The 27,383-nt window shown below is 42.7% G+C and overlaps 2 protein-coding genes and 1 long non-coding RNA gene across 3 annotated transcripts in view; 1 reads left to right on the plus strand and 2 right to left on the minus strand.

Moving 5' to 3' along the window:
* Positions 1 to 71: 71 nt before the first annotated feature.
* LOC109519650 (uncharacterized) lies at positions 72 to 2,822 on the minus strand. The gene is made up of 2 exons (XR_002168997.1): positions 2,448 to 2,822; positions 72 to 1,160 (listed from the first exon to the last, which is right to left on the minus strand). It is a non-coding gene; the product is annotated as an uncharacterized LOC109519650 (long non-coding RNA).
* A 6,453-nt stretch (positions 2,823 to 9,275) lies between these two features.
* Positions 9,276 to 17,285, minus strand: LOC109519652 (ephrin-B2a-like). The gene is made up of 5 exons (XM_019876320.1): positions 16,267 to 17,285; positions 14,882 to 15,165; positions 12,804 to 12,896; positions 11,685 to 11,800; positions 9,276 to 9,761 (listed from the first exon to the last, which is right to left on the minus strand). Exons 1-5 carry the CDS (start codon positions 16,377 to 16,379, stop codon positions 9,375 to 9,377), a joined length of 993 nt encoding a protein of 330 aa, XP_019731879.1. The 5' UTR covers positions 16,380 to 17,285; the 3' UTR covers positions 9,276 to 9,374.
* A 6,996-nt stretch (positions 17,286 to 24,281) lies between these two features.
* The window catches only part of LOC109519661 (C5a anaphylatoxin chemotactic receptor 1), a 3,848-nt gene continuing 746 nt past the window's right edge, over positions 24,282 to 27,383 (plus strand). Inside the window, exons 1-3 of the mRNA XM_019876331.1 lie at positions 24,282 to 24,412; positions 25,141 to 25,273; positions 27,118 to 27,378. Coding sequence (XP_019731890.1) covers positions 25,148 to 25,273; positions 27,118 to 27,378 — 387 coding nt within the window. The 5' untranslated portion in view covers positions 24,282 to 24,412; positions 25,141 to 25,147. The remainder of the gene's footprint in view (positions 24,413 to 25,140; positions 25,274 to 27,117; positions 27,379 to 27,383) is intronic.

Below are 27,383 nucleotides of genomic sequence, written 5' to 3' on the forward strand. Positions count from 1 at the left end.
TAGTTGGCAAACCATATTATAGTGACCTCTGATCATTATGTCAGAGTAATGACAAAGTCAAACAAAACAGAACAATTTTAACCATTTTTATTCACATGAGCACACATACAAAACATTGTGCCACTTGCATCCGCGTTCAACTGTTCAAGGTCACATCAAAACATCACGTGACGAATGAGGAGCAGTTGGGATCACAGTTCAGGTCTGTGTGGCCATATCCTCATTCTGATACAGGCCGGGACAAGTGCAATACCGCCAAAATATATAGCATTGCTACTAATCCCCACCTGCACAAGAAGGGACACCTCCACAAATCTGCGTTGTAAGCCATGTTCATAGAAGCACATGAACAAAGTATGGTGAGAATCCCACAAAATCCAAAGTGATATTTCATCCACCTAGTCAGTTTTGCATGGATTTGCACAGCAAACACCAGTTAAAGCTGAATGCAAACCAGCAAAACTGACCAGGCGATGATCAGCGTAACTTCGGATCGCTGGACACGCGCGTGTTGCATTCCAAAATGAGTCTGCTAAGTTAGAAATACTTCAAGTGCTTACATTGCAGTAGATTGAAAAAGAGCACTACCTGCACTATAAGCACTTTAGTACTGCTGAACCCACGGAGCATCTTGAGGAGACCTAGAAAACAATTCTGCCATTGCACTCGGCACAAGAAAGCATTTATTGCGAGTTGAGATTTCTGGGGATGCCACATCCAAAAACCAAAGATCCAAACAGGTGGAGAGCAAGCAGGCCACCATCAGTTTTGCATAGATTTGCACAACTCATCTATTCTTGTAGTGCAACTATGCAAAACTAGCAGAGAACTGCAAGACATTTGAGCCCAATTAGAAATTAGGATTGGTCTGGTGGCGCATATCACAGCCCCTTATGCCAGAAGGAGCACTTAGGGCAGTAGGTGCTAGTCTATTTCACTATCTGCACTAGATGCACCTTAGCACAAAGACAGTTCTGCAAAAGACACATGCAAGATGAGGGCGACTGGACACACGTGTCTGAAGATTGCTTTAAGTGCCTCCACTGCAGTAGGTATTGCACAGAACTACCTGCACTGTAAGCACTTTGACAATACACAGACTGATCGGGGTCTTGGTCGGAACGAGCTCGTGGTGGTGCTGCTTCCACTCCAGAGTGGCCCTGGAAGAAAAACACACAGGGTACGTGAGGATCGCTTCAACAACAGGTACAAATGAGCCGCATGTGCTCTACAAAGCTACTTCTGATCATACTTGTCCAAAACGTCGTGAGCACAATTATAAGCAAGTTGTTTATTTGGGACAAAATGAATGAGCGGCTCAAATCTGCGAGTCGCGTCTTTTGGGCTCGACGGGAGCGCGTGCGCGGGGAGTGCTGTGCACCCCTCCCCCACCGTCTTTAACATGGCGCCCGAAGTGCGCCAACCTCAGCGTAAATAGCTCTCAACTGACGCCACCCGAACGTACCATGAGAGCTGTGGCCGTGTGTGGTCTCATTCGGAGTCTCTGTCGCGCGTGTTGTGCTTTCGAATCCCTTTCCAACACAAAAGCCCCGCCGCCAGCGCGGAGAACGGGCAGCTGTGTGCTGCGCTGCTTGGAGGAGGGTTAGCTTAGCCGCGGCTAGCTGGCGTTAGCACGACGAAAACATGCTCAAAATGGTGACGCTTGCATCTTGCGCGAGATATCTTATCGACATCCATCTCAGCTGATGTGGAAAAGGAGAGACCAAGTTTTGGAACCAAATAGTTCGCGCTTTAAAAGTCGGGCTTGGGCTCTATTACGAAATGTGATGTTACACGTTAGCTAGCCCGACAACAAACACGCCCATTAAATTAATAAACCTACTGTTTTAAACTTTTCTACGGTGATGGGGGCAACAAACAACGCGATGCGTGTTTGACGGTCCACAGTTTGAGTTGGAACGGCTTCGGTTCGAACTGGAGTTGGGGCATGTTGAGGCTGCTAAGCTAGCAAGCTAAAGCGCGCGGCCTTAAGCCTGCCCCATGTGCTACTGCTTTGTTCTGGGGGCACTTTAACTCACACGCCACTGCACTCGAAATTGGCCAGCCAATTCGCCGCATTTTCACCACTTGCTGGTAAAAGTACAACATCGCCGCCCTTGTATTAAACTCACTTCTACCGAGTGCTTAGCAGTTTGAAGTAGTTGCGAAAGCGTAGCGACGATAGCTCGGGACAGCTTTTCAAATCTCCCTCATTCCCTCAATGGTGGAAGCTGAGGGGGCTGCCATGCGCCTCATGTTACACTGTTTTGTCGCCCAAACAGAATTTGCGCCAAACGCTTTGCTTTTTTTTCAACCACCACAGCCGTAAGATGCTCGCGCTAAACACCAGATACACTTGCGGAACATTGCCCATCTCAAGCCAAAGACTTAAAAACAGCCCAAAGCAGACTTCCTCGCGGATAGACACGCGCTCGACAGACACTCACCAGCCGAAATCCACCATCTTCGCTACTTGCTCTGGACTGGCGTGCACTCCGCCGTCGCAGACAAAAGCGGACGAAACGCGCAACAATTCCGCAAACTTTTGGACCCGCGGAGAGCCAAAAACGAAGGACGAGACGTGACTGGCGCTGATTGCGAGTGAACGTGCGGTCCCGATGCGCCGCTTGAAGAAGATTGCGGGCGCAGGAAAGTGGCGCGAAGGCGGCCAGTTGGGAACCATGTGGCTCAATGAAGGGCGGCTCCCACTCAACGTAAATATGGAGCTACAACCCCCAACTCTCCCACATTTGCATACATCCACTACGGTACTTCCGACAGAACCGCTGCGAGCACAAGACACTGCATCTCGGCCGCCTTTGGGCAACCTGCGAGGGGGAGAAAAAAAGGCTCGTCATCATTTTCTAACTTCAAACATTATAAAGGACAACAGCTGACGCGTTTAGTTGAATCCAACCGGGATTTCATGGACGAGATGGATCATCTGCAGTATCGGACAATCCCAAGAGCGCTGTTTTGTTTTTGTTTTGTTTTTTATATAGTTTTTTTTTGTGTGTGTGGATTTTTATCTATTGCTTTGTTTTTGTTTTTTTAGCCACGTTTAAGCGAAACGAAAAGCAGCATCGTGCATCGAATAATTGACCTGTTGCTTCTTGAATCATTTAAATGTTTGTTTATGTCTCGTGAGAATAACACACAAATTTCTTGGATGGGATTCATTTATTTGTATAAAGGACAACAGCCGACGCGTTTAGTTGAACCCAACCGGGATTTCATGGACGAGATGGATCATCTGCAGCATCGGACAATACCAAGAGCGCTGTTTTGTTTTTGTTTTTTTAAATATAGTTTTTTTTTTTTTTTTTTTTTGTGGGTTTTTTTCTTTTGTTATGTTTTTGTTTTTTTAGCCACGTTTAAACGAAACGAAAAGCAGCATCGTGCATCGAATAATTGACTTGTTGCTTCTTAAATGTTTGTTTATGTCTCGTGAGAATAACACACAAATTTCTTGGATGGGATTCATTTATTTGTTTTTGTTTGTTTGTTTAGCAAACAAACAAAAACAAATAGGGAACGAAGCCGGAAGGGCTTGTACAATATTTCACTCCATTATGAAAATCTTATCCAATGAAACACTTCTGGATTAACAGTACATTAACTACTTGTCTATTCAAAAAGAAAAGATGAATTGGAAAACGAAATAATTTGCTTTGAGTAAACTTGATGAATGTAGAATACAGTGCCAGTCAAAAGTTTGGAAACACCCTCTAATTCATTCTTTTCCTCCATTATTTAAACATTTCCTGAATTGTAGATTACATATTTAAATCATTGTGAATGGAATTATTTGGGAATGAGTGAATCAAAACAGAATGTTTTATAATTTAGAGTCTTTTCAAGTCAGCACCTTTTGCTTTGCACACCTTGGTATTTTCGATGATGTGGATGAGGCTTTCCGGGCTGGAATGGTTTTCACTTCACAGCTATGCATTCTCAAGAATTTTTTTTTTTTTTTTTACCTCTTAATGTGTTTCGACCATTTGAATTTGAAGCTCCTGTCTTGAGTACACATTGCTTATTTGTTAATTTGTTAGTTTCTCAACTCTTGGACACACACAACAAATTCCACTGTACATGTTTTTAACCTTGTATTTAACTTGGACAAATGGCAATAAACTTGATTCTATTCGAAGGTGTTTCACAACTTTTGACTGGAGCTGTGTTTAATCCATTCACAAGACAGCAGCATTTTAATTTACATCAACTTTATATTTTAAAATGTTTCAGCTTCAGACTTAAGGACATCCATCCATCCATTTTCTAATCCGCTTATCCTCAGGAGGGTCGCGGGTGTTCTGTAGCCTATCCCATCTGTTTTTGGGCAGTAGGCGGGGTACACCTTCAACCGGTCGCCAGCCAATCACGGGCACACAGACAAACAACCATTCGCGCTCACAATCACACGTAGGGACAATTTTGAGTGTTCCATTAACCTGCCATACATGTTTTTTGGAAGGTGGGAGGTACTCCGGTGAGTACTGTACCCGGAGAAAACCCAAGCAGAGAACATGCAAACTCTACACAGGAATGCCGGAGCCAGAATCGAACCTTGCACATCTGCACTGTGAGGCGGATGTGCTAAAGTGCCGCCCTGGACTTTAGGACACTTTGTCCAGTTTTAATGGATGTACAGAATTACAATAACTCACGCAGTTCATATCAGCTGCAGCTGGAACAAAGCACTTTACATGTAACATAATAAAATAATACAACTACAAAAGAAAGTGAAAACATCCCGAAAAGTAAATTCACTTTCCTCAGCCGCTTAAAATAATGGCCTGAGTCATATTCTGACTAGAATGATAATTGTTTTTTTTTTCCTTGAGCAACCTGTGGAAATGTTTGTAACCTCTGCTAACATCAGCTCCATCCTCTGTGAAACAGATCTATTCATTTCTACCTATGAAATACGATTCATAATACATTTGAATCAAATCTATTTTTTTTCATGTTTTCTGAAAAAAAAAAGACCCAGGCCATCATTTAAGGAGGGTGATGATTGTCATTTAAACAGTATTTAGCATTAAAGCACAATATGCTCGTTTAGAAACACAAATGTTATACATATTTCTTGTTTAAGATGTGTAGAGATGTGACGGTACAGTTGTCCATTGTCACTTGCAAGAGTTAATTTACTTAAAACCTCAATTCAGATCTGGAGTCATTCATACTTTGTAGGCTGGGGCAATTTTGCACTTTGAACAATGCGAAGCCCTTCCTGCGGCCTGGGATTCGAGAATTCGGATCTCGTCACTTTAAAACACGAAGCTATGAGGGAGGAACAGCCAAAGAGGCCTTGCAACGCCATTGCAAAGAAAGACTGAAAGCGAGCTTTTTATAGCGGCTTCCTGACAAAGTCAGTCACGACCCCCGACCCCCCCCCCTCCCCCCGTCGCCCACCATGAAACCGAAGACACCTTCAGCGGTCAAACGAAATGGAAAATGTCAGATCATTGACTTTTTACCCTCCAAACGGATATTACAGACTTTAGAAAAATGGACTGATTCCTCAGAAAAGCTTTTCAGCGAGAGCCGAGTAAGCTCCAGGTCCGTCAACAACACAGTCTGTGAACCGTCCAGCAGAGGGAACTAACAAACTAAATATTGGACTGTAATGTTGTCAACTGGCAGAGGAAGCGGCCCCCGACTAGTACACGCCACACCAGTTGTGGGAAGTAACTTTTTTTCCCTTCAAGACTTTTCACACTTGCACTTCGGGCTCCCGACATTTGAATGCGAAATTATGCACCGTCTACTTCTTACTAGGCTCGTTGCCTTTTTTCCCCAACCTCCACGGGTAACAAAACCAAGTGAAAAAGATGTCACGAGAAAGCCAACTAACTGCAGTTGAAATCTTGATCGAGTGCTTGAGATCTTTTAGGACCTTCAAAGGCTGATGAAACATGCACATGGAAGGAACACGAAACAGGGCAGCATAAGACAAGAGGGATATTCCATCGATGGCCTTCCTTATTTCAGAGAAATGTTTGCTGTTGCCTGCTCCAAAAAATGATTTATGGCGAATGTGTGGCGTCATCTGCCCACCTAAAACCTTCAAAAAAAAAATTCTCGGTCAATCTGACAAAAACGCATATGGGTCAGGTGCATTTTGGAGGAATCATTGTCATTCGCTAAAGAAGTTGAAAGAAAGCTGTTTAAAAAAGGAGCTATTTTTTTCAGCTTTGTCCAGTGTTTTGTTTCTTTTGCTTCTCGGTACAAGCACGATACGAGTTGATAAAAAAAAGAAACTATTTTGTGGCCATTTTTTTTTTCTGTTGTGTCCGAACACATATGTAATTGGCGGTGACAATACATTGTACCGTTTGCACTTCAGTACATTTTGGAGTCCATACTTATGAACTTTGACTTAAGTTAAGGAGTTGAATCAGCACTTGTACTTGAAGCAGAGTGCTGTTTTTTTTCATTTATTTGTGTTTTTTTTGCGCAAGTGTCTGCACTTCTACACAAGTACAGAGTGTGAGTGTTTTAGCCACATCTGCTTTTCACTCGACAAAACGGTCTTCTCCTCTTGCTAGTTTCTCAACTGAGGTCACGCTCCCCCCCTGCCTCCACCCCAAGCCAACCACCAACCCCCCCCCCCCGACTCCCCACACAAAGCCACTCGTTCGACCAGCTCTTCCGCATGGAAGTGAGATGGGGGTGGGGGCACCAGGCAGCTTTGAGACTTCACATCGTCCCATGGGGCCAGATAAAAGCATACGGCCAGTCTTAGAAGAGCCCTCCCCTCCTCTTCAATCAGTACAAACAATACTTGGACTGATCGAAATGGGTTTGGAGCAGTTTTTGAAGAAAGAGCATTTCAGCCTGTTTTTTTTTTTTTTTTTCCAGTGAATCAAAACAAACTAGTCGCAAGTTCATTTGTGCAAGACGATTCAAAGCACACGTCACAGTGACATTCAAGCCTTGACTTGAGACGCATCCCCTCTGCCCGTTTCTGGACCTTCTTTCTAAACGGCCTAGCACGGTTAAGCTCCTCCCACATCAGGGGCCGTAAACCCGGGGGTCCCTGTTTTGTTTTTCCTATAGAGGCCCAACTGGCCATTGTCTCTTCGTGACCCCAGGGTCAACTGAACTCACCTCGGCTGACCACGGCCTATTCAGCTGTGAAACTCACCAAAAGAAAAAAAAAAAACCACCTCACAAGAATCACTCATCTGCAAACATTTCTACCTCCCTCTTGTGAAGACACCCAAGTTGGGAGTGATAAGACAGAGATTTGAACAATTTTTAGTCAAGATTTTTGTGTTTTCCAAGAAACATAACTGGTCTTTATGTTGGTCCATTGATGTTGGTCTCACTGCAGTATAAAAGTAGGACAGTCCAACTTTCAAGCGCCACCTTGCCAGAAGGGAGCGAGCTACACGTGAACCAAAATGTATCTCCACTGACAGGCCATTATATTAAAAAATAATGATAATAACTGCATTTATCTTGTGTCGCAACACAAAGCCAAAGTAGACCTGCAATCACGGCAATCATCAAAGTATGTGAAAGAGCGTCCCTGGTGACTGAAAGGCTCATGGAAGCTGACAGGTTGAAAATGCGTCGCATGACGTGGCTGAGGGAGCATGAAACGTGTTCATCCATGGATGGCATGCATGTTGCCACAGGAGACACTGGGAGACAATGAGCCGCACTCTGTATTTTGATTTTTTTTACTTTTTTGGTGACAATAATTAAAGATGGATGGATGAGAACATTGTGACGCCACAGCGAGTAAAATCAATTTATTTAAAAAAAAAAAAAAAGTGTTTTGAGTACCGGTGCGTTTCAGTCACTTTCAAGTTACTAAAAAATGTTTTGGGGACAAGGGTATTTCGTGCAAGAATGATACATTTTCATAATGTCTGTCACCATCGTCATTTAAAAAAAAAATCAAAATAAGAAATATTGTTCCATCCCAGAGTGAGTTAAAGCTGATTTTTTTAAAAAAAATAGTGCCACCGCTTCATTTTAAATGTAAAACAATTCTAATTACGGGCAGACTTCAGAGGGAAACCTTCACCATCGTATCTCATTCATATCATGATCTACTGGATGCATGGATGGTAAATATTTGACTATACGAGGGACCCTTCCCCACACGAATCTGTTCAGCTCAACGTGCAGACAGAAGCTCGCAGCATGATGCTATTGAGGGCAGACTGACATTCAATGGCCCTTGCACATCATGAGAAGTCGAATAAAAATACATGCACCCTGAGCAATGTCACACGTCTAATCGCACCCGGAGGAAAGCACAAAAAGCATTTATTTTGTCTTTTTAAAAGGATTGCTCTTCACCTCACAGGTAACATTGCTCCTTTATAACTACCTACTGTTTGTCAAATCAGCTGTCATTTGATACACACACACACACACACACACACACACACACACACACACACACACACACACACACACACGCATCGTCACCATTTGTTGTGTGTGTGTGTGTTTTGATTCAAGCATCATTATTTTTGTGTTTATTGCTTTTGCTTCTTAGATCATGCAAATCGGTCTTGATCAAAATTCTTTTGATGTTTCAGGTTAAAAAAAAAAAATTTTCCCCCAGTGTGATTCAAGCATCATTATTTTTGTGTTTATTGATTTTGCTTCTTAGATCATGCAAATCGGTCTTGATCAAAATTCTTTTGATGTTTCAGGTTAAAAAAAAAAAATCATTTTGATTGATTCTACCAAATCACGATGAATTCACAAAAATTGACTTGAAACCTAAATAAATGTAATGGAAAGGCACACTGACTGCAAATTATGTCAACATTGTTGAAAACTTGGATACAAACCACAAATTAACATTTTTATTTCACCGAATACAATGTTTGTACCATTTTTAAAGTTCTAGAAACGAAATAGTGCTTCAATGCTTGAAGCAGTGGCAAGAGTTTCAACAATTTGGGGTACAGTATTTGGAATAAAAAATAAATAAATACATTGAAAACACACTGTACATATTTACGAAAGATACAAGATGATGTTGAGACCAGAAGACTTGAAAACAGTTTCAATTAGAAATCAGAATTGGTAAATCATTTATTTACAAAGTCTGTGTAAATACAGTATTTGTAATAAAAAATAAATAAATACATTGAAAACACACTATACATATTTACGAAAGATACAAGATGACGTTGAGACCAGAAGACTTAAAAAAACAGTTTCAATTAGAAATCGGAATTGGTAAATCATTTATTTACAAAGTCTGTGTAATCAAGAAGCGATTAGTCTCTCCTAAAAAAAAAAAAAAAAAAAATTCATGATGCGACGCCAGTTTTGGTCCAATTCGTCCTCATAGCGAATGACGTCATTAGCGACGAAAAAAATGGCAAAAGTTAGACTTTGTAGTAAATGTTGGTGGGACTCTGCGGCGAAATCTCCTTCACGATGTAAACAGGGGCTCCGTATTCGCCGCTCAAACGCTCAAAATGTCGACAGAGTCTGCTGTCGGACGCCTGCGGAGGAAAGACGATCTCGCTGCGGTCCGAGCCAACGTTGTCGCTGCTGATGCTGTCCCGCTTTGGCACGGCTAAAGTGTTGAGCGACACAGACGCAGACTGCTGCCTATCTGGGACGCAGCGACGGCACTTGCACAGCACGGCCGACGGGATGGCGATGAGGAGGAGGAGGAGGATCACACAGGCCGAGACAACCCAGATCAACAGTCCTGGCGGTGAGCCACCACCGCCACCGGGGGTGAGCTGCCCTGCTTCTGAGCCCGACGCCGCACGCCGACTGGTCTTTGCAACCCGAGGCCTTCCACTTGAAGAAACACATCAATGCAAAGCGTTAAAGCCGAGACAAAACAAAGACGGAGGAGAAAGATGGCAGGGGCGAACAACTTGTCGCGCCGCTCACGTTTTGTTCAAAAGTGGGTCTGGTCGGCGTCGCTTCACGGGCGGGAGGTGTCTTCACATCAACAAAATGCAGCAAAACATTTTGGTCTGCTCTCCATGACAACTACAGAAACTATCTCGTAGAATAACTTACAGACACTTTCCATCATATTTTATAGTGTGCCTGCGGGCAAACATTTTGTCGTGACTGAAACTAGATTGACTTTGGTTGTTTGCGTTTCTGGGGCCTGAAATCCCAAAAATTTGAAAATGCTTCACATCGGCGCTAAATACTGCCTGTGAAAATGGAAAACATGTCAGCCCCGCAGTATGAGTTCAGTCTGGGCATGCACAAAACAACGATGGCGGAGCACAGCAATATTGTTGGGCTTGTGCTGCTCCGGATAATGAGTTTCATCACACCTCTCCGCTGCGATTCACATTCCTTACACACTTCTCGTTCTAAAGTCACACATATGTTGACATTTTTGTATTGGGGGGACGGGGGGGAGACCGTGAAGAAAAACAGCCGCGACACATACGCTACTTTTTTCACATTATCAAGTCCTGGCATTCTGTATATATTTTATTATATTTTCCGAAGGGTAAAAGGAAGGCGTTTAGGGATTATTGAGCTCTTTATCTGATCTTAAACAGTCATTTAAGCAGCCAGAACATCTGTGCTGCAGTTTCATTACATAGTGTAGTACCCACTCAGTTTAGGATCCAATGACCGTACTTGCTATGTAAGGCGCTTTGGCCAAAGCAGAATACGAGCGTTCCAATTCAGTCAACATTGCCGGTGCTCAATGGTCAAGTAGATTCCTGATCTGCAAATTTTCGCTAATCTGTTGTTGGACCAATTAAGCATTGGATTTTGGCCAACAGCCACATGCCAGTGTTGTTCGTTATCATGACTCATACTAACGAACATCATCGGTGTGGCCTTCAGGGACAACTAAGGCGCTAATATGTTGCCACGGAAAACCACGCAGCCCTCCATTTTCTATCTGCAGTTTTCCCGTTCAGAGTCTCAGACAGCTGGAGCCGATCCCCACTCACGAAAAGCTTGGGTTGGTTGCCAGTCATTCACAGAGTACATATCGAGACAGACATCCCTTTCCCACCTCCATTCAGACCACATTGAGTGAGAACTCACTCCACGCTGTCTGTGGAAAACCAACGAATGGCACCAAATCGAACTGGGCCATTCCTGTGCAGTGGAAAATGGAAATTAATGGGCCAGTTTCATCATTTCAGTAACTCAAGAAGTTAGACTAATTGTAGTCATCGTCCTTAAAATTGCCAGTGAACGACCCAATCCCTTCCTTAACTCTACCTAAGGAATTTTTCAAAACATGATTTCAAGTAGTCCAGTTCTGAGCCCTGGTCTAGCATGAGGCACTGTTTAAATCTGCACAGAGGCAGGCAAGTCTGGCTTTTGATATTTTTGCCTGACGCACGCAGCTTGGCGCGGTTGAAATCTTTTTTTTATTTTTGCGCCGTTGTGGGTGTGAACACAGCCGACTTGATTGCTCGCCACTTGAAGCGGCTCCTCTCATTCTCGTTCTAATCGGCACTCGAGATGTGACATCGTGAAAGGAGGAAAGGAATTGCAAGTAGACCTCCACGGGTGTATTCTGTCAAGTTGGCCAGCGCAATCACAGATCATCTTTACGTCCGTGTTGCTTTTTTTTTTTTCTAAGTTGAGGATATTTTCCAAACGTATTTCACAGGTTTGGAGGTCGGGAGAGGGGTGCAAAAATGTTCTAATGAGCTGCATTTTACTGTCAGTGAAATATTGAACTTGCCAGTTTTGTTCTTGATATCATGATCTTCAGCTGCATCCTTTGTTTTCGGTTGTAGTTTTGTCGGTGAAAATCTGGTCGGGGATTCCTGAAGTGTTAATCGAGGATCTGAAGAACCTGCAACGAAAGCAATTGAACACATCAAGAAACGGAAACATCCACTCTTCGCAAGGCGCAAAGTGAAATCTGTCGACGTGCCTTTTATTTCTTTCTCCCAAATATTACTTTGGGTCTTTTCAGTAATTCTAAGCTAAAATGATTTTTTTTTTTTGCGCTCATATATTCTATCTCACACTGCATTCACTTTATCAATAATGTATAGCTGCTAACTTAATTGAAAGTTCAATTCCAAGGCAAAGGCACAAAGCTTGCTTTTCTAAAGATGATGTGTTGAATGTCAACGACTCTCATTCATGCCATTAATATATGCACACGTTTAACTCAGGCGGGCGACTAAATCCTTTCAGTGGTTACTGGTTTCTGTTGCTGTTAAAATGTTTGCTTGTGCAATGGCGTTTTCCAAAGGCAACATGAAAGCAACCCCCGTATTTGCAAGATCAGTTGACAAACACACAAAATCCTGAATTTCCATGTTGAAGTCCCACTCTTCAATTATTCATGTGAAGCATACTGCAAAACTGCACTTTGGGCCATCAACAAATTCAGAATTTCCAAGCATTTAGTTTGCTCACACATAGTGGACTGTCCGATATTTCCAAACGCTCTCAAATACGGCATCGCACATTTGGAAAAAATGTGCAATCACGACCATATTTATGTTTGACACCCATCATGTTCATATGATGTGTGTGTTTATTTTAGTATCTCACGAAGATAAGCGTCTTCTGTGCATGATTAGTCAACATTGAGAGAGAAAATTGAAGAGTGACTGCCATCTAAATGATCGCACGAGAGTCCGTACTGATGGCGTGTAGCCGTTGGAGGTTTGAAGTAGGGATGGGAGATTATTGACGACAGCAGATTATCCAACCCTTTAGGAGGCGGTGGCATCATTATATTGCTTTTGGAAGCTAACACTTCATCTGTATACATACTGAACATCTCTCTGTCTCATGTTAAGTTGTGATGCTTCCAAACATATCTATCCACAAGGTCTTACTTTGCCCGACTCTTAGCACCATCTTCATGGATTTGGTCCTGCACACTCCTCCATTCGTGTTATCCAGACCTTGCAGAGAGCCTGTAGATGTGGCTGATGCAGAGAGCAAGCGAGCATCGTTAGTCCAACTGAAGCTATTGTAAAAGACGATGATCACACACGCGGTAGTTGCGAAATGTTGCATCACTTTTGGGAAGGAAAATGCAGACGTGCAGACAAACTGCAGCAAGGCACCTGAAGCAAATACTGTCATACTGTCACCCGTCCCATTATGTATACATCAGAAGCAATTGGTCAGTTGTTTGATGCTTGGTTTTGATTGACAAGGTTCAAAATTGGACAATATGTTTGTGACTGTCGTTGTAGTTCATGGTCCTTTAGCACAGCACCGCTTGCTTTATGGGAGGTGTTTCTTGAAGATTGTTGCTCTCAACAAGCTACACAAGGAAACCAAAACGTCAAGAATCGAAGAGATGATTATAAATCTGCACATGACTGCATTAGCACACAGGATAGGAATCAAAACCCAGTCATTCAATTTCTAAGAATCGTTTCGTTTGCTAGCTTGACAATTCAGCTTATCAACTTCTCTTATGTTGCAAATGAGTGATGACGTTGATGGTATGCTATAAACCATGGCGGCCCGGTGGTCCAGTGGTTAGCACGTAGACCTCACATTGCAGAGATTGTGGGTTCGATCCCGGCACCGGCCTTCCTGTGTGGAGTTTGCATGATCTCCCGTGCCGGGTACTCCGGTTTCCTCCCACATTCCAAAAACATGCATGGAACTCCAAATTGTCCCTAGGTGTGAGTGTGAGCGCAGATGGTTGATGATCTCTGTGTGCCCTGCGATTGGCTGGCAACCAGTTCAGGGTGTCCCCCCGCCTACTGCCCAAAGACAGCTGGGATAGGCTACAGCACGCCCTGTGACCCTTGTGAGGATGAAAATGGATGGATGGATGGATGGATGGACATAAACCATCTACTGTACAATATCACCGTCCATCATTTATAACGTTATTTTAGATTTCATTGTTACGCCAAATAGGAGCCACTACTGCATATACTTTCTTCATTTTGGCTACTACTGGAACAGTCTATCTATTTATCTGGATACCTTGCAAGCTACCAACCTAGCTAGCTTCTACCTGTATCTAGCTAAGTAGCGAGCGGTCGTCCATCTGTATGGTGAGCTAGCTAGCTAGCAGCTACGTTCTTACTATCTATCTATCTATCTATCTATCTATCTATCTATCTATCTATCTATCTATCTATCTATCTAATCTCATCTCTGCCCAACACGGAGAAGGCGATTTAAAGATCTCCACCAACCAAAACCCTGGAATCTGTAGCATTTTTGATTAAATAAATTATCTCCATAAATTATTGAGCAAATAAAATTTTTATTGGACAGTTGATGGCTGAGCTAAATAAACTTTCAGCTCTAGATGCAAAAGGATTATTGAATAAAGTTAATACATGTGCCTTTGCAGTATAAAGAAGGAAATCTACACCAAGAACTCTGTGTCACCCCAGTCGCAAGCAAACTCCCGCGCCTCCACACAAAGACGAACACACAAGTACACACTTGTTCGGAGCATTTAGGTCAGATAACAACATCGCACAGGCAACGCTCCACGTTGCCATGAAAGCTCGCGTCAAATCTGCCTGATGCTGTAAAAGCCTCATGTGATTTGGGGCATGTAAGCCCTCAGAATGGGCACTGTCCTGCCAGAGCCGACCGAGTGTGCTGTCAAAGCGCCGCGAGGCGGGGGAGGCTGTGCGCTCACACTTGTTCACGATCTCATGCATCGCTTGGCGCTAAGATGCGCTGCTTCGACTGACAGCAGTCCGATAACAAGGCCACGGCGACTCTCACGCCAGCTGACAAATCGAGAGTGGGGGCGGAGGGGGAGGGGCAACAAGGATGATGGCCTCTTGATGGATCAGGATGGGTGGCTGTAAGGGGATGCTGCTACGTAAAAACACCTGTAGGACCCAATCGGGTTGCGGCTCTCATCTGACGATGCTCACCTACTCCCAAAGAAGGCGAATTACACAGCGATAAATGAACTTACAAGTGATGTAGTAATCCTTCCCCTTGAGGAACTCCAGCCCCCACAAGTTGGGGCTGAACTCCTGGAACTTGAACGTGAACTTGACATCCCGGTGCGGCTTGTCGCAGTTGAGCAGGGGGGTGTTTGTCTTGTCTATAGTGCAGCTCTCCATCTGACTTCGGGAGACCAAGTAGATTCGGTAGAACTCTTCCTTTTCGCCCTTGGCGGCATCCGCCCTTGGACAGACAATGTCCATCTTGTCCCCAATCTGAGGGGAGAGGACCAGACCTTGACCTGGAGTGAAGCTGTGAAGAACGACAATACGCAGTCAACAATGACCTGAAGAAAAATACGTTTTGTTCATTTCCTCAAAAGGAATATGCCTCAAATCACAGATCGAGGACAGCAAGAGCTCAGTTTGCTGACCTAAACGGAAATGTTCTGATCTTGGATGTCCTTCATCAGTACGGGTTTACATGCCTCAAATCACAGATCAAGGACAGCAAGAGCTCAGTTTGCTGACCTAAACGGACGGCACCGGATTGAAGGTCAACACCCACTGCAGGTGAGCATCGTGACACCAAAACGGCTGCTGCGGCACCGTTTCTCAGCACCAGTTACTGTAGCTGCCTTGCTTGCATGTCATTTTGGGAGACTCATGCCCTTGTATAATGAAAATCCCACATTAAGAAGTAATTATTTCATGTCAAAACATGTATGTCACACTTATTTGCACCATTGATGTTCAGACTTTGCACAAGCTCCTTTGGCCAAAAAAAGGGCATCGACTTTTCTCCGAAAATGTTTCCAAAGATGGGAGAATACCGAAAGAAGAATCTTCAACTATTCCTCTTAGCACAATCTCTCTAAATCAGCGGTGTCAAAGTGCGGTCCGACAGAGCCCCTATCCAGCCTGTTCTAGATGTCTCCGTCTTCCGACACAGCTGATTGAAACAATCAGCTCATCAGCAAGCTTTAGAGAAGGCTGATCACAATCCCGATCATTTTGATCGGGTGCTTTGGAGGAGGGAGACATCTAAAGCAGGCGACCTGGGTCCTCTCTTGTGCACTCTCTTCTTGAGCTGACTCCACAGGTTTTCAAGGGGTTTGAGGTCTTGGGACTGAGATGGCCACGGGAGCAGCTTGAGTCCGGTGAACCAATTTCTACCATTTTCAGTATGATATAAAACTTGATTTTGTGTGAAGGCTTCTAACATGTCTTAACCAGGGGTGCCAGCAATTATGCAGGTGGCCACTTTGATTAAAAAAAAAGAAAACACAAAGCCTTAAACTATACACCAATAAACATTTAAATCATGGGCAAATCGTTTCATGAATGCACGAATAGTAAGTCCATCCCCGTTGTGCAAAGATGACCATCATAACAAATACGAGAAAGTACCCACTTTGTATTGCCGCTGCTCCAGAGGATGGAGTCCAGAGTGATGGCCCGACATGAGCTCATGAGGAAGGCCAGCAGGACGACGGCACCGTGGCTCCACGTGATTCTTCTCCCCATCACGGGACAAAACCCACGCGCGGGCTGGCTACCATAACACGCGGCGGGGGCAGGTCAACGTGCGTTGCCCGTGCGCGTGCGGCGCCGTCAGGTGCATCCTGCGGCGAGATGCCCCATTAAGTTGCGGCCGCAAGTTCATGAAGCCTTCCACATTGGGAGTAATTGGCGAGGAAAAGGTCTGGCGTGACCACATTCGCCCAGCGAGGAATGAGAGATTGTGTGCTGTGTGTGGAGCAGCTCAGCCATCAGCTGAGCGGCCGGCCCGCCCCTTTGCCGGCTCGTGCGTGCGGGGGGCCACCCGGGTTGGTTGGCGCATTTTAGACACGCTCGCATCACATTGGATCCTTGGAAATGGTACGGGACCCAGTTTTGATCATTCATAATTTAATTAAGTCTGCAGCTGTCAAGATTCATGGACTGCAAAATGATTGCATGGCAGAATAATCATGTTTCATTGCAGATTGTTTCTTTGAGTCGTGCGCTTTGCATTGGCTTCTTAAGATCCAGTACACGCATCACACTGCAGTGTTTCTCATCTTTTATTGAGCCAAAGCACATACTATACATATTCTCATGAGAAGAAATTCACACTGCATCACAAAAAAAAAAAAGTCACAGAGTACTGTGAGCATAATGTAAAGGATTGATGATCTCATCTCACACATTGAATGACTCATTGATTCAATATATATAACGTATATGAAATACACTAATAGATGTACAACTGCTCTGAAGATCAAGTCTAAAATGAATGGTTTCTTACAGTCAACATCAATCACAAGCATTACTTTCACTCTATGGCAAGCAAACAATGTGACTGAGAAGTCATTTTTGAACATATCATCCACAGTCATGGTTTCATGAAATAAAACACACACGAGCGCCGGTCTTGCGGACAAACGCATAATACAAGCAGGAACAGACTGAAGTAAAAAGCAACATTTAGAACAGTGAAGAGATTTTTGTCTCATTGCATTTTTGAGATGTCGTTTGAATGAATGAGCCATTTATCCATCCATTTTCTGATCTGCTTTATCCTCACAAGGGTCGCGGGGCGGGCATGCTGGAGCCTATCCAAGCCGTCTTCGGGGAAGTAGGCGAGGGACACCCTGAACCGGTTGCCAGCCAATCGCAGGGCACACAGTGACAAACATCACATCACACTCATACACATTTAGAGTGTTCAAACCGTTCTGATTAGCTGTTAGCGATAGCGAATCAGTGCATGAGACACACAAACACACACACACACACGCACACACACACACACACACACACACACACACACACACACACACACACACACACACACACACACACACATAGGGCACGACATACAGAGTTGGGAATTGCCGTCATCGTGAAATGCAGCCCATGTCCCACCTTCTTGGTTGGGTGGCTCAGAACGCAGCCTGAGGTTAAGCTTTTTCTTTTGTGAAAATGTCTCCCTGTCAAGCAAACTGTTCTTATAAAATGAGATCTCATTCGACTGGCTAGGTGAACCTCAAGGAGTGTCTGTTGAGTGCCTGGTTAATGTTCGTGGCGCCGCTGCAGGCAGCACATCGCCGTGAAGGACGTTTGTGCCTGTACCCGTGACCTTCAAGCGTCCGCACACAATAAACATGCAGGGAGAATTTTAGACAAGCTGTGAAGCCACGAATAATTGAGCCTCCATTTGAAATTTTTCCATAAAGAAGTCAAGGAATCAATGAATATGTTTGCTTCTACTATTATTCACCAGAAGATTGATCAGATTAAAAGCCAAAAAGCCATTTTTGCTTGTGAAAATAATTCTCTTTATCACCACAGTGTTATGAAGAGAAACCCCGTTACTTATTTAAACTTTGCGCATTTAGAAAAGCAATGCAGTATATAAAATAAATTCATTAGTGTCAGATGAGATTTTGAGTAGATGATGCGGGTCGCTTAAAAATGGCCCCCGGGCCATTGTTTGGATGCTTCTGGGCGAAGCGGTCTCGAAAATGGATGGCTGGATCTCTTGAACAGACATTTATGGCTCAACAAAGTCAATCAAAATAAAGTGAAACGAACACGTCATATTGTTGTGCCTGATTTGAAATTTTGCTGGCCACATTGGGATGGAGTTTGAAATCTGCTTTTCGGAAGACGATGCAGCAATCCCCATTTTTAGGGAACTCTGAACTAATGACATAGTGTTTTAAAAGATGACATGATCTTCTACGACAAGGCCAAAGCATCACAAATGTGTTTGTGTCTTGAAGAGAGAGAGAGAGAGAGAGAGCGGCATACGCTCAAAGTGCTGAGCATCTTACATGTTTAGAATTCTTTTAAACGTTGGAATTTGCCGACTATAAAGTCAGCATGCACAGTGGCACTTTGTAAACATGCATAAATACATACCGTACGACTGCAATTTCATGAGCTGAATCAACCCTAAGATACGTCTATATTTTATTTATGTGACGGTCCTAAAGCGAACCCTCCTTTCACAGCAGTGAATACATCTCAAATACGAAAACAGCGATTTTATAGATGATCATGTTAGCAAACAAATGCTGAACACATAAACTGTCATGACGCTAAGAGGGCACAAGAAAGGAAACAGATCATAAAAGGTCATCCTTTCTGATTCAATTATTTATACGGGCTCAACAACTACATGCTGAAAAAAAGGGTCTCGCAATCATGGCGGTGTCAGAAAGAAAATGCCAAAAGTTGCTCCACGCAGCTGGTACCTTTTGGAGCTTTTTATTTCTGGCCCATATTCCTCAGTCGTGGCAATGAGCTCCAATGATCTTTCACGGCTGCTCCCAAACTGAAGCTAATGCTAACAATGGCAGGTGTCCGATGAAATCAACCCCTATCACGATTAGCATTAACTTCATTCTGAGACTTTTGTGATCATCACCCACGTGCCCGACTCGCTTTTGGTGGAATGCTGAAAGAGATCATTTTGAACAGTCAACCTTAAGTTGCTTAAAAAGATACCAAACTCTGTGACAGCATCAAACAATTCAACATTGTACTCTGTTGTTTCAATGTCGGCGCTGTTACGAACTAAAATATGACGAGAAAGCCAAGAGATGTTTTGGAATGGCTGCTGCGTGTTAGGTATTCACTGACCTGTCTTGATGGAGCCTGACTTCCTCTTTCCCCAACGGGTGCGAGTTGACTGCGTCTCTTCCCTCTGCCCTGAGAGCAGCGCATCTGAATGTGAGTGTCTTTTAAACATTAGTACGTGACTCATGTGAAACCCCCTTTGAAAGAGTATCAAGAAAATCACATAGCAAAACTTTGTTGCCAATTGCCATGTGTCCTGTATGTAAATGCTGCCTACAGAAGTGATGTGTTTTCATTTCTTGAATCTTACCAGGTTATTTACAGTTATGCTGGGAACACTAAGAAAATACGGTAGATCAGTAACGCACTTATGTAATTAGGTCATGAAGCATTTGGGAAAATGGGTGCACAATTTTTTTTTAACTCCTTAGTTAGATGGACACCTTCCCTTTGTGTGGAGTCTTTAATGGTCTCCCGTGGGTTTTGATCCCTGCTCCTGCCCGACCTTTGATTTGATAAACACTCATGTCTAATGCAGTGATTCCCAACTCCCGTAGAAAATGGTTCAATTTCACTTTGGTCCAAATATTATTATGCAATTACTACATATACTGTATCTCTGTTCATCTAACTGTGCCAGTGACACACTATATACAGTAATCCCTCGTTTGTCGCGGTTAATGGGGACCAAAACCACCCGCGATAAACGAAAATCCGCGAAGTAGCGTCCAATTAACATAAACGGGTAAAAAAAAAAAGTTTTTTTTAAAGTCCGCAAACGGTCCGCGAGAAGCTGCAAAACAACAGCGAGTCACATAGAGCAACATATACAGTACTGTACTCCATGTATATTTAAAAAATTTTATAAAAAGATATATATATATATATGTTTGAAAAAATCCGCGATGCACTGAACCCGCGATAAACAAACCACAAAGTAGCTAGGGATCACTGTATAATGACAGACCGAACAAATCACTGCTCTTTCACTAGATGGCGGAGGGTAAAATTAATCTGTGCCTCATTATGCTCATTATGTTCCCATTCGTACAACACAATAAAAACGTATTTGAAGTCATCTAATACTTTATGCTTTGACGTGTGCAAGGGTTTCTTTTATTGTAAAATATATGCCTAGGCTCAATAAAGTATTGGAAATACTCATCTAATGCTAGCATCAGACTGCCATTTACTGTCAACTGTTCAAGGGACAGAAATCAAAATATCACACGATCTGGAGAGCAAATTCAAAGGTTACTGCTTTGTTTATTTTTATCAAATCAATCATCTGACAAACTACACTACACCCACAAACTTAGTTCTTTCTGATGCGTTCAATGACTAGCATGTTAGCATGTTAACATCAGCTTTCGCTGGTGTAGAATGAAACATCACGACTGTGAGCATGATGTTAGCATATTAGCATGCTAACTTCCGCCTTTGCTGCGAAGCGCTAAAAATCACGACTGCGAGCATGACGTTAGCATGTTAGCATGCTAAATTCAGCCTTTGCCGTGTAGCGTTAAACACCACAACTGCGAGCATGACGAGCAATTAACTCTTAAGGTCTTTTGACACAACAGCTACTCTGGCTTCATGCAAAGCATCTTTCCATCCAATTTAACATGGCAAAACCAAACACAACAGACGTAGTAGCATTGTGCTAATTACGTCACGGTTTGCCTCTCTGGACAAGAAAAAAAGCAATGTTTATAAATCCCCGCATAGGCGAATCTAAAATAATGCGTGGGAACAATGAGTTTGGCATGCACACAAAGCTAAACTCTCCACACTTACACATTTAATTGTGTCAGGTGCTGAGATGAATTGAACCAAAAATGTCAGTGATGGGAGTGTCCCATCATGGGGATTTTGAAAGCCACTCTTTTCCACTAAATGACTGTAAGTGAGTGCTCAATCCTCATTATGCCTTCTCACCCAGGTCAGCGCTGTGCACCGTTTGCATGTGATCACCCAACGACCAAGACATAGCGATATGATTCAGAGAACACTAGGTGCATCCCCATCGACTCTCACAAGCATTAAATGGTAGTCCACATGCAAACCGTCCGATTGCATCCTTTGTAGAAACAAACAGCATGCCGGCGATTGAATCAGGAAAGCAAATGTGAAAGTAGTTGTAGTTGACTGGCTGGCATGAGGGGGTGGGGGAAGAGTCGACAAATCAAGGGGGGGGCCCCTGCGATGTGGAAATTCACCACGGAGGTTTGATCACTGAGCAACATTTTTGCTGTCTTAAACTCTTTGCATGAATCACTCAGTGTTTTTTCCCCCCCACGTGGGCTTCATAGATGACGTTACACCGTTTTCCGTCATCTGTGTTTTCAGCAAAAGGTTCAAAAGACATCCAGCTGATATCATCTGATAACATTTCACCTGCTCTCTTTCAGACGCGTGTGGCGTTTGAAGGGGGACGATCAGCGTTTGCTTTCTTCTCATCAAGACATGATTATTATATTCAAGGAACAGAAATCAAAATATCACGCTATCTGGAGAGCAAATTGAAAAGTTGCATTTACCGCAGAAAGTCCAGAAAGTGCATCATTTCAACAGCAAACCAATATATTCGACTCACACCATGAGCCCCAAAGTGCAGCAACGCAGCGTCGTCTTTCATTCTGTAACATCAAAACATTTGGTTTCCCCGATTTGAACCCTGCATCTAAAATTAGCAGATTTAAAGGAAGCGTGGGTGGTCTTAAGAGGGGAAAAGAGTCAAGCTCCTCACGATTCAGTTCCACAAATTAAAGATATTTTCTGTGTTTGGTCGATCCATCAAGTTAGCAGCTGTATTCCTGGTGATTACACATCTTAAAATAAATAAGGAAAGTTTTTTTTTCCCCCAGCAAAAAAACATAGCATATATTGCAACATGTTTAAGTTGTCAGGTCGGCAAACAAGAGACACAAACAAGTCACTGGCATGTTATAGCCTACAACTACATAAACTATGTTGATTCGGTTATTTCAAAAAAATTTCAGTGACACTTTTTATGAGTATCAACAAAGCTCAAATATTTTTGGGACATTTTGTTCCAGTAAAGCTCATACTTTTGGGGGGAAATTTTTAACCAAACCGTATGACATAAAATACTGGTATGACAAATACAAATAAATAAAAAAAGATTTCATCGATATATGTGATTGAAAACTGTCTTTCAAATTTCCAAATATTAAAAATAAAATCCAATAAAATGTATCAGCAAAACAACTGAAATCTTTTGATTGAGCTTGTGCAATTTAAACACACAAATAAAGTTAGGGGAAAACTGATCTGAATTATCTCTTTTTTTTCCCCGATACTGCTCTCATGAATAAGTTTGCCCGATCATGTTATCTGAATTCGGTGCATTTTTACTTTTCCTTTTTATTCGTCATCATGATGGTAGAGGCCCCAGAAAGCAGGCAGGCAGGAAAAGCAAGGTGGACTGAACAAAATGTATGAACAAAACATTGGAAAAACTGAATCGAAAGCATTAACAAAGTCTTGAAAAGATCAAACTTCAAAGTAACAAAATATCAGTAACTGAATCACGACTATGAGAAACAAAACATGACTTGAACAGAACCAAGACAACAGGACAGTAACACAACGACCCGACGAAGACCGACAGAACCCAGGAAACTAAATCCAAGCAAGCTGACGAGACAACAAGGAACACCTGGACAAGATGGATGACAACAGGTGAGCACAAAAACAAACGAGGAAACAAAACCAAGTTTGAGACGCCCTCATGTTAATTGTTATCTGAAATGTAGTGGCGATAAAAGGGCCAAATTATTCAAATACGGAACGAACATCGATTGCTATTGTGTTGAGCTGTGAAAAAAAGAAAACAATATGCAGTTTCAAATTCAAGGATGCAATAAGAATACATGCTATTATTATTGTTATTATTATTATTATTATTATTATTAGTAGTAGTAGTAGTAGTAGTAGTATTTATATTATTAAACTGTTAAACGTGTACTTTTCACATTTCAAATTTGCAATCATTTGAGGTCACCCACCTTCTCTTTTTTCTCATGGGCCACACATGAAAAAAAAAACGGAATAGTAGCGACATCTATAGGAGAGCGTCGGCTATTGCAGATGAACCCATTCCAATTTTCTTTCCGATTCTGAAAGTGGAACTATCTGCTATTTAGAAGATGACACAACTCGTTTTGCTTCATTTGATCGTGTTTTTAATATTGTATGAATTCTATTGAGAATTACAGAGTGATTTGGAAAATCCCTAAAAGTCGGAACATTGGGAATTTACATCATCAGGACAGTATCTAAATGGCTGTGAACGATGCGGAATAACTCACTAAAATTTAAAGCACGCACAAATAATCCAAAAGACTGTGAGAGGAAAATGTCCGGGAGCAAATAATGGTCTTCAAACTTTCTAAAATAGAAAGCTATGCGTCAGGATGGTTTTATTCGTCTGAGATTCGAGAATACAAATAATGAAGAGATTCGACTGCATTGCTATCAACAGCGTTCGCTTTATTTATTTATTTTTTTTTAGAATCCCAAAATGCTTTTATTGTCATCTCAAGAACGCGATCTCGCTGGCATTCAACGCAATGTGGACTGATTACATATTCCTGGAAAAATGTAAAAACAAATGCATGTGTCATTTTTGTTGTGACATAAAAAAATGTCAACGAAATCCTGGACAAGCTTAAACGAATCTTGGGAGATTTTGCAAATACGGTTGCAACTTTGAAATATTTGCAGTCTTTTTTTTTTAAGTGCATTCCGTGCAGCTTTACCAAATGAGCATGCCTAGGAGAAGAAAAAAAATCAGATTGTGGAATACATGTTGTAGCGGCGTTCATAGGAGGATGCCTATGAAGCAATCGCACACAGGAAAGAAAGGTGGGTCAGAGAGGGAAAGAGAGCGAGAGCGAGAATTTTAATCGTCGCACGGCTCTCCTTCTTTCTCTGTCTCTCGCTAGATCTCGCACACCAAAAAGCAGGTAAGGCACACATTTTTCATTTGCACATTTCGTTTTGGATCGTCGCTGACTTTTTGGGGTCACGCAATCATTTGGCTTTACCGCGTGCGCTACAAATGTACCCCTGAACAAATGCACCGCATGCTGTCAAGGAAAAGCCAATGATTCTGTGTTCATATTTTATAGAGCAAAGTAGGTGTGACTTCATGTATGTATTCTGTTCCCTTGCCCAAATGACTCAAAAACAGGCGGGGTGTAGGCGCATGTTTGAAGAAGAGGCCCCCAAGGCGGCTTTGGCTCCAAGAAATCACACATTCTTGACTCTTTAGTCATGACTTTGTACTAGAACATTGAGCGTGGTGCACAACACACAATGTGTTTCGTTGATTGAATCTGAACGTGTCAACAAACTAGCCGCTGCATAAGCACCCTTATATGACGGGAAGCTCAAGATGTAGTTATGCGGCACGCGGATGGCGCCATGCAAGAAAGTTGGGTAGGAATAACACCAAGCCTCAAAAGTACATGCTTTGAGATTTGAGACACGATGCAGTCCCTTTTGCAAACAAACCAGAAGTTTGCGGTAAATACATACGGGCGAGGGGGTGATGTGGAAATCTTCGGCAAGTTGCACAAGACACCCGCGTTCGTATGCAATCGTGCATTTTGTTCACGTTACATGGCAAGTGAGTTTTGTGAACAAGATGAATCAAGCACATTCAAGATGACGCACTTTGTCACTGTTTCAGCATCAGGATGCCCTCAATGGCTGCCATGAATGAAACACAAAAGGTGGAAAAACTTGCAAACAGCCCGAGCAGCTTTTGGCAGGCAGAGGCAGTCCGAGGAGTCCAGATTACTGCTACCCTGCTCATTTTCCTGGTGGGTGACGGATCCCCTTTATTCATAAATATCTCCTCTGTGTCTGCAGGATGGCCCAGAGTGTTTTTTTTAAAGAAATACGATATGGAAGTCGTTACTTTCGGGGCAACATGGCAGCCACGTGGTCTGCCTCGACGGTTCCGAGGTCCCAATCTTGCTTGGGTTCCTAACGAGGTTAACTAAAGAAATAACTTAACCCAAAATAAATATCTTGTTACCCGAGTGAAATAAAAAATGAAAATGCTTTTTAAAAAATGAAGACTGACCAGTACATCTGATGTTTACAAAAGGAACTATAATTACAGTAAAAATTAGCTGCCATTTTAAATGGGTTTATTTTGATATTGCTTTACATCTGTACAGAAGAAGTAAGGCTAACCAGTTGAATTATAGTTTGCTTTTGTGTTTTCTTTTTCTTTTTTTTTGAACTTGCACACAACAGACACTCCATATATTCCAAAAAACTAAAACTAATACTAAAACTAATCAAACCAAATGTAAAATGAAACATTTTCAATAAAATAAAGACCAATAAAAATTTGAAGCAAACAAAAAAAAAAACCTTCGCTCTTAAAAACAAATAAAAAACGAACTGAATTGAAAGAACAAAAAAAAATCACACCAAATAGACAGGAACTGTCATGAAAAATCCACAACTCTTCCAACCCCGGTTCCCAGCATCATCAGGAGCTTTTGAAAAGACAATCCTTGTCATTCACGAATGAAGCGATTTCTTTGGAGCTGTTCGCCGCTTCAGAATGTCCTACACGTATGCCACTGTGAGGTCCAACTGCGGAAGAGTGTTTTGAGCGTCAGCATCACAGTCGGGAGCTTTGCAGATTCTCCACGTGCGCGTGTGGGTTTTCTCGGCGTACTCCAGAAAAACATGAGTCGTAACATGAAGCAACATAAAACAATAAAACTCGTCATTGCAAACTGGGATAAAAGACCAAAACGAAAAGTGCATTTGAGGACTTAAAAACAGGACATGAACCGACCTGTCGAGTGTGCAGAGGCAGCGCCGGCCCGGCGCATTTTAGTTGAGGTGGTGGTGTTGACGTCAAGGATTTGTTGTTTCCATTTGGAAAGGAAATCTTCCTTTTTTTTTTTTTTTTTTAAATTTACTTTTGACCGATATGATAAGCATTTGTTTGCTCCAAATCAATTAATCACAAAAATTGAGCAAGACAGTATTTTTTTTTTTTTTTGCTTTTCTTGCTACCATCTTTAACGCAACTTTCCAAAATGTCTTGGTAGGATTAAGGAATGGAGATTTGGAGGAAACTCAGGCGCGGGGTGGGGGCGCATACAACAACAGTTCAATGAAGGTGTTGTTTCATTGTTGAAAACAAATCAAGGACCGTATGACCCCAAATTTAGATTTTAAAATGATGCAACTGGTCTATAAATCGCTGAACGGTGTAAGTCAGGGTGTCCAACTTTAATCCTATTGGAACATAAACCCAGCAGGTCTCTGAGGTCTGCAAACTTGGGCCACTTCATGGAACCCACAGTTCAAAGCAAACATGGTGAAGCGGCATCTAGCTGTTATGCTGCTCACAAATGGAATAAGATGCCAATACAAGTGAACTCAGCTCCACATAAAAATGTCTTTAAATCCCAGTTAAAAATGTTTCCCATACCTACGATTGAGGTGTTTCAAAGCATTTTAAAAATCTTGTTCTCTAAAATGTTGTACTTGCACCGTACCTCCTTTTAGTAATTTCCGCAAGCTAAGTTTTATGTCTGTAGATGGCTGCGTCTTGATCTGCGTATCAGATTTTTGAGGCAGCTTGACGACCATTCTTTACTTTTGTGTTTTGTTTTTTTTTCTTTACCTTAAGGTGGGCGTACCTTTAAACGTGCTGGTGGTTTGGGCGCTCGGACAACGGCAACGCCGTCTCATCCGCAGAGGCAGCAAGGAAGAGACTCGCGCCGCCAGCAGTTTCCGAACCTACGTCCTCAACCTGGCGCTGGCGGACTTGGTGCTGATCCTGCGGACGCCCCTCATGTTGGGATACCTGGCTCACAACAACAGTTGGCCGTTCGGTTTGGCCTTATGCCGGCTGGTCATGTTCCTGCGAGGCTTGGGTTTGTACATGTCGGCCTT

The sequence above is a fragment of the Hippocampus comes genome, unplaced genomic scaffold (assembly GCF_001891065.2).
Source record: "Hippocampus comes isolate QL1 unplaced genomic scaffold, H_comes_QL1_v1.1 scaffold150, whole genome shotgun sequence".
Classification (NCBI taxonomy): Eukaryota; Metazoa; Chordata; class Actinopteri; order Syngnathiformes; family Syngnathidae; genus Hippocampus; species Hippocampus comes.